At 47.2% G+C, this 7,758-nt stretch overlaps 1 protein-coding gene across 1 annotated transcript; it reads left to right on the top strand.

Moving 5' to 3' along the window:
* The first annotated feature begins 3,226 nt into the window (after nt 1-3,226).
* NHLRC1 (NHL repeat containing E3 ubiquitin protein ligase 1) lies at nt 3,227-6,815 on the top strand. The gene has a single exon (XM_068199688.1). It carries the CDS (start codon nt 3,283-3,285, stop codon nt 4,441-4,443), a length of 1,161 nt encoding a protein of 386 aa, XP_068055789.1. The 5' UTR covers nt 3,227-3,282; the 3' UTR covers nt 4,444-6,815.
* The last annotated feature ends 943 nt before the right edge of the window (nt 6,816-7,758 follow it).

The following is a 7,758-nucleotide window of genomic DNA, read 5'->3' as shown; positions in this document are numbered from 1 at the left end:
TTTAGCTCCCACCTTGCTTTTTCTTATATCTCACATTTTTAAATGGGGCATTCTTAAAGCAGGGGCTTTGTGCATTTTGCTTACCAATTCAGCTCTCCTACACAGCTGCCTTTACTACCTTGAGACGTGAACAGCTTTTCTTAAACTCCATGCACAACCAGCCATTACCAAAGCATACCTTTTTCTTCCATATTGATTCAAATCATGAGAGCTGTGAGAAAGAAATGTTCATTTTCAGCCATTGCTGGTCAATGCTGTCTGCCTGTCACTCTGCAACTCAGCCTTGTCAGCTGGCAGCCCTGGGAGTGTGGCAGCTGCAGTTCAAACACTGTTTTATGGGACACTGGCCTTGCACCAGGCTGGGCAGAGAGAAGTGGGAAGCTGCTGTAAGTTGGTTCTCTCCATCCCTCTGAATATAGGTCAAGTGAAGGGTTGGCAGTGAGTGGGCAAGGCAAGGCAGCAGCTGCCAAGAGGAAATTACCATTCAGCAAGAAAGGCTGGAGGGAAGTTGACTTGGATGACAGGGAGAGGGGAGAGTATGGGTGGAAAACGTCCTGGCAGTTGCTCACAAGTGTGCTGCTCCCTCATTTGAAAGTGCAGCTATGGGCAAGCAAACTAACATGACTTGGGTAAGAGGGTTCAAGGAGTGCTGAGAGAGCTGCAGATGTTGTTGCTAAACCATTCTCCATCATAGCTGAAAGGTCACAGAGTATGGGAGGGGTGCCTGAAGACTGGAGGAAAACCAATGTCGCTCCAATCTTGGAAAAAGTGCAAGAAGGAGGACCTAGGAAACTACAGGCCAGTCAATCGCCCCTTCATCCTTGGAACAACCCATCCTGGATGTCATCTCTGAGCAAGTGGAGGAAAAGAAGGTTATCAGGAGTAGTCAACATGGATTCACCAAGGCAAATGGACTAGGTTAGTGGACAGTGAGGTAGATTGAGAACTGGCTGAGTGGCAGAGCTCAGTGTTGTGATAGGGCTAGTTGGAGGGCTTTAGCAAGCAGTGTTCCCAGGGGTCAGTACTGGGTCCAGTCTTGTTCGCCTTATTAATCAGTGACCTGAATGAAGGGACAGAATGTACCTGCTACGGCAGTTTGATCATGATACAAAACTAGGGGGAGTGGGTGACAGAACACTGCTCTGCAGCCATGCTGCAAGACCTGGCCAGGCACAGGAGCCAGGCAGGGAGGAACCTAGTGGAGTTCAGAGAAGGCAAGTGCAGGGTTCTGCACCTGGGGAAGAAAAAGCCAGGTCACCAGCACAGGCTGGGGGTTTACCTGCTGGAAAACAGCTCTGTGGAGAGGGACCTGGGAGTCCTGGTGGTCAACAGGTTAGCCCTTGGTCAACAGGTGTGCCCTTGTGGCCAAAAAGGCCAGTGGTATCCTGGGGTACATTAGGAAGAGTGTGGTCAACAGGTCGAGGGACGTGATCCTGCCCTTCTACTCAGCCCTGGTGAGGCCACATCTGGGGTGCTGTGACTGTTTCTGGGCTCCTCAGTACAAGAGAAACCTCAGCATGGAGTAGGTCCAGCAGAGGACTATAAAGACGGCTGGGGGACTGGAGCATATTGTTTATGAGGAAAGGCTGAGAGAGCCATTGTTAATCCTGGAGAGGAGGCAACTGAGAAGGGACCATCAATGCTTACAAATATCTTTAAGGGTAGTTGACAAGAGGATGGGACAAGACTTTTCAGTGGTGCCCAGAGATGGGGAAAGGAGCAAAAGGCACAAACTGAAACACAGGAAGTTCCATCTCAATACAAGAAAAATCTTCTCCACTTTGAGGTTGACAGCACAGTGACTTCTCCCCTTTGCAGCTTATTTTGAAAGGAAAGGTATGATTGCAACGTAGTGTATCATCATTCATCAAGAATAGAAGGCAAGTAAAAGTCATGGGGCTTTTTAAAGTGCCATAGTCCTAGAGCTGCAAATGGGTCTGCTGGTTTTAGCACAGTCCCCATGCCCACAGCTCATTGTAACACTCAGTATTGCTCGTAGATACTCATGTTTTGAGGCTGGGTTGACAGAGAGAAGAAGGGTGTAGCCAGTGGGCCAGTGCAAGCGGGAGCTGCTGGTTTTGTTTGTTTTCTCTCCCGGCCAGTACTGCAGCTACCAGGTTAAAGCATCTCCTTCCTTTCAAGTTTTTTCCGGATGCAACATGAGAGCTCCCGAAGTTTATCTCAGAGTTTGAGATATGTGATAGCTGCAAAGGGCCAGGCGCTTGGCACGAGGCTGCCACATGCTCTGTGGTGTCCTGCACAGGACTCCCAGGCATGCAACAGCCTGGCAAGAGCAATGCCATGTGCCAAAACAGCCATTTTAGCATGTGTAAGGTCTGTGCGTACCCTGCAACTACTCTGAGAATACCCTGTAAATACACCTAACAGCAGGAGCACATGCTGTCCATGCACCTTACAGAAATGTGTGTACGTGCCTGAGAAATGTGTCTACTAGTGATGAATGTAAATATTTTCTAAATTTTGCCAGAACAGCAGGAAAATCCAATGAAACCAAGATGTTCAGAGAAATGGAGTACATCTCCTATGAAGACAGGCTGAGAGAGTTGGGATTGTTCAGCCTGGAGAAGGCTCTGAGGAGACCTTAGAGCAGCCTTCCAGTACCTAAAGGGCCTGCAGGAGAACTGGAGAGAGACTTTTTACAAGGGCATGTAGTGAGAGGACAAGGGGACATCTGACAGAGGGTAGGTTTAGGTGATATTTTAACAATAAATTCCTTAGTGCAAGGGTGATGAGACTGGAACAGATTGCCCAGAGAAGCTGCAGATGCCCCATCCCTGGAAGAGTTCAAGGGCAGGTTGGATGGGGCTTTGAGCAACCTGGTCTATTCTGGTCATCCCTGCCCATGGGAGGGGGATTGGAACTAGATAATCACCAAGGTCCCTTTAATCGAAACTGTTCCGTGATTCCATCACTCTGTGAAATTTTGGCTTAATTCCTTACTCTGGTAGGGGCATAAAGAGTAGTAGGGGTACAGTAACTAGATAACTGGATGTCTGTAAGAATCTGGTGGATATGTGAATATTCTGGCGGGTGGTTGAATATTCTGGTGGATATATGAGCACTGGGGGACATTTGCGCGGAGGCAGCGCTGGGTACAGGGACGCTCCGCGGCCGCGGCGGGAACGGCGGCCCGGGCCCTGCTCCGCCCCCGCTGGCCCGCAGGGGGCGCGCGGCCGCCTCGGCCGCGCTCAGCGCCCGCCCCGCTGGGCCCGGGGGATTCGGGGCCGCTGCGGGGGCTCCGATCGCTCTCCTCAGGCGGGGATGGCGGCTGAGGACGAGGCGGAGCTGAGCCTGCTGGAGTGCCGGGTGTGCTTCGAGCCGTACGGCCCCGACGGGCAGCGGCGGCCGCTCAACTTGCCCTGCGGGCACGTCCTCTGCCGGGGCTGCGTGGGGGCCCTGGCCGCCGCCGAGCGCCAGAGGCTGGAGTGTCCCTTCTGCCGGCGGCTCTGCGGCCCCGCCGAGACCAGCGACTGCCTCCCGCTGCTGCAGCTGCTGGAGCTCCTGGGCCCCGCCGGCGGCGGCCTCGCCTCGGTCCTGGGCAGGAGCGGCGGAGGGGCGGCGGGGGCGGCCCCCGCGGGGCTCGGGCTGCGACTGTGCCTGGGGGGCTGGGGGTCGCTGGTGAACCCCACCGGGGTGGCGGCCTGGCCCGGGTCGGGTCGCCTGGCAGTGGCACACGACGGCAAGAAGAGGATCCACGTCTTTGGGCCGAGCGGGTTCTGCCTGCGGCGGTTCGGGGAGCGGGGGGACGCGAGCAACGACATCAAGTATCCGCTCGATGTGACGGTCACGTCGGACGGGCACGTGGTGGTCACCGACGGCGGGGACTGCTCCGTGAAGGCCTTCGATTTTGAGGGAAGGGGGGTCCTGGCTGTCCGGGAAGGCTTCTGTTTGCCCTGGGGCTTGGATGCCACCCCCAAGAGCGAAGTAATCCTGAGCGACTCGGAGGCAGGCGCGCTCTACCGCCTGGCGGCCGACTTCCGAAAGGGAGAATTAAAGAAGTGTCAGATGATCCGGTCCCAGCTTGTCAGCCCCAGAGCGGTTGCAGTCTGCCAGACCTCGGGTGCTGTCGTGGTAATCGAGCACCTGAAAGCTCGAGGACCGAGCAAGGGCAGCACCCGAGTGACGATATTCAGTGCGGAGATGGATCTCATCGGCCAGATGGACAGCTTCGGTCTGAACCTCGTTTTCCCCTCCAGAATATATGCTACGGCTGTGGCCTTTGACAAAGAAGGTCGTGTTATAGTAACGGATGTTTGTAGCCAGGCTGTCATATGCTTAGGGAAACCTGAGGAATTTCCTATCTTTAATCCTCTAATTAGCCACGGGCTTTCTTATCCTGTTGGACTGACTTACACGGCAAACAATTCCCTCGTCGTTTTAGACAGCGGTGATCATTCACTGAAAGTATATAGCGCTACCTGAGTGGGCTTAGATGCTTTACTGCTGCAGGCTCAAGCTGCTGCTGGCCATGAAGCATGCAGAGTTCTGGAGTTTGTAAGAGTGGAGGGAGGAGGCGGTTTTGGGGCTTTGAGTGAAATCACCCTCTGACCAACACGCCGTGCTTCCTGCAAAACTTGTGTCACGTCTCTTGCCTACCTGTGGGAGAGGACTTGGCTGTTGCTGCCTGTAGCCAACAACAAATCAACCAAACAAATCACTTAGCATTTTAAAACTATTCCATGCCTTGACAGCCAAGTGGTTTTGGTTCTTTTTGACACGTAATCAAAGACCAGCACGTGTGAAAGTAACGTGTCATTTATTTACATTTCCCAGCACATAGTTATCACTATTCTTAATTAAGTACAGATGTGCTCCTGACAGAACTGTTTCCAGGACTTGTGCACAAGGAAGGAGATTGCCTTGACAGAATGATAGGAGAATTGGAAGCCTCCATTCAAGGTTGCATAAATCCAGCTAAAATCATTGTGATGGAGGAGCAACCACTAATGAGTGAGTTATGAGAAGTGAAATCATGTTCAAAGTCTATTTTTTCCAGGAAAATGCATTTCTGGGGGCACTCTTTTCTCTGCTAGTTTATTCCCACCTTTTTTAATGTTGTACTGGAGCACTTTTTTTTTTTTCCTTTAAAATGCCTAAGTCTGTGTCTTTATCTGGAGATAATCTGGTGTGTGGTTACACAGCATGGGCTGCTTTGCCTAAAAGCCTCTTGAAGCCATGATTAGACCAGAAATACTCCTGCATATGTAAGTTTGAGTTGGCTCTGCTGCTAACATGGCTACATATAGAGGTTTTCAGCACTGCCTGTCCCTGTTTTGTCATTAATATGGTGCTTTTGCACTCCCCAACCCCAGGATTCAACTGCAAATTGCAATGTTAGTGAGACGTATGCCTCATTTTTTTTCATAGCTTCCAAATTAGATTTTGTTGATTGTGAACACACAGGAGATTTAGATCAGTTTATATTATCTTGTTTTACTCACAGTAATATTATATTCTCACTTATATTCTCACAGTTTTACTGTGGACACAAGTCCTTTTGCCTTATTGCATAGTGGAAATTATGGCATATATGACTTATTTTGAGGAGGATTTAATACACCCACTAGAAGTCACTGCTGCATTTTTAGGCATTTGTGTGCTGCTAAAATGATTACTTAGCTGGTTCAGCATTAAAAATTAAGTTAGATGTAAATGCTGTCTGAGGTAGAAATGAGTAGGTTAAAATGGCATAAAACTTTTGGGGTATTTTCTTTTTTTTAGTAATTGAAATCATTAATATTAACTAATGTAATTTGAAATTCACAGACAATCTATCAGTAAATTTTTTATCTGGCTTTTGGTCTGACTTCAGGGCATTTAATAACTGCATGTGTTACAGCACCAGTGATTTACCAAATACTTGCATTAAATTGGAGCAGTTTAGCTCTCTAATTCAGCCAATATGTTAATCTGTCTCATGTCAACATTTATATAAACAAAACAAATCTGTTAATTGCAGCTATTTGTAAGGGTTAATTAAACAGTCACCTGCCAATAAAGTGTGATTTGCTTACTTCTATATTTTAATAATTTAGAGATAATTCCTCATATCTTTTCATCACGTGTTTCCTTGTTACAACACCATTTCTGTATTGCAGTTGCCCTGTAGATGGTCTCTTCTTCTGTTTGGCAATATCCTGCAGAAGTTGTTATAGGGCCATTTTTTGCTATTGAAAATTATATGGATGTGCACAGTCTGTATTCTGCAGCCTTCTCTACTGCCTGGCCAGACAGCAAGTGCCTTTGGAAGAACCAGAAATCCTCCTTGCCTGTTCTGCAGTGCGAGCTGTATGGCTCTGAGCAGGAGCCCAGTTGGGAGGTCAGGAAGGAAATTTACTCAGAGAAGGAGACCCCTGGATTATATATTCCTTTCTAGATGCCAAGGAGATGCCTGCCTTTGATAGAACCAATTAGATAACACTTCCTTTGGGAGACTGCTGTGTGTCAAAATGCATGCAATGCCCTCAATGCTGTATTCATACATAATTAATACTTTGTCATGGTAGCACTTCCTCTGAACCATGGGCTGTGAGCTTTCATCTTCTCAAACCTTTGTGTGTACCAGGAGCTTATTTTTGCTACTAAATTCATGGATGGGAAAATTTCCTAGGACCTACTGCCATGTAGGCAACTTTCCAGCAGTTAAAATGCAGATTTTTAAACATTTGACTCATGCTGTTTTAAAATCTACAAAAACTCCCATTATTACCCATTCTGTTCCTGACTCCTTTGGTAATTAGAAATCACTTGATTTTTTGATTTGTAAGCAAAATAAACTTTGGGACTTTATTCTACTTGATAGATTTTTTTTCTTTGTGCCATCTCCTGCAGTCTCTGTTTTACCTACCTACTGAAAGCAAATGTAGACTTCTTCTGTGAACAATGCAGCTGTTTTCTTTTTAATCTACAGCTTGGTGCTTATTGTTGTACAACACTGCATCCAAGGAACCATTACATTCTGCCTGAATTAATTTGATGCAGATGCCTAAATTGAGGCGTAATGAACTCTATTAAAATTTTTGAGTTCTTTGTTGCTTAAGGAAAAATGCAGCAGTAAAGCTGAAATCTTTCTTTTGACACAAAATCTTGTGTTCTGAGAGAGGGATGGCAAATATTCAAGGGCTCATGCTTGAACTGATTCCTTAGGTTTGGGGTCTGACTGGCTGTGCTTGGAATGGGGATGGCTAGATGTGTGCTTACCTTTGGAAAAGAGTGGTGGCCATTCCATTTAGAAAGGAACATAGGAATGTGTCTAGATGCTTCAGTGACAATTAGTGTTGAGTTTATTTTTTAAAAATCCATCACCTTTGCATAACTTTCTGCACCTCATGCTCTAGCCATTGGATTAAAACCAAATAAATATAATGGACAGTCTTCCTTTAGTGTCATGTCTTCAGCCCCTGTAGAGATTGCTATGTCTGTTGTACACACACACACCGCAATTCCTATTTGGTTTATTTTTAAGCACTGATCTCAGGTTGCGTATAAACATATCAGGGTATGTTTACAGTGTTAAGGAATTAAAGGAGTCAGAGGAGTTTCAGAAATACATATTGAGATTATGTTCTATAACATATATATTTTTTGTTTTGCTTGTGAAGAAAATAATTTCAGATAAAGACTATATTTTTTCAGATTGATGAATAAGGGAGAAAGGTAAAAAAAAAAAAATTTATTTTGGCCATTGTCCATTTGAGCACCTGTCCATTCCCTCCACTAACATTGCTGTGCACATCA

The sequence above is a fragment of the Anomalospiza imberbis genome, chromosome 1 (genome assembly GCF_031753505.1).
Source record: "Anomalospiza imberbis isolate Cuckoo-Finch-1a 21T00152 chromosome 1, ASM3175350v1, whole genome shotgun sequence".
Lineage (NCBI taxonomy): Eukaryota > Metazoa > Chordata > Aves > Passeriformes > Viduidae > Anomalospiza > Anomalospiza imberbis.
This window is presented reverse-complemented; position numbering and strand designations above follow the sequence as displayed.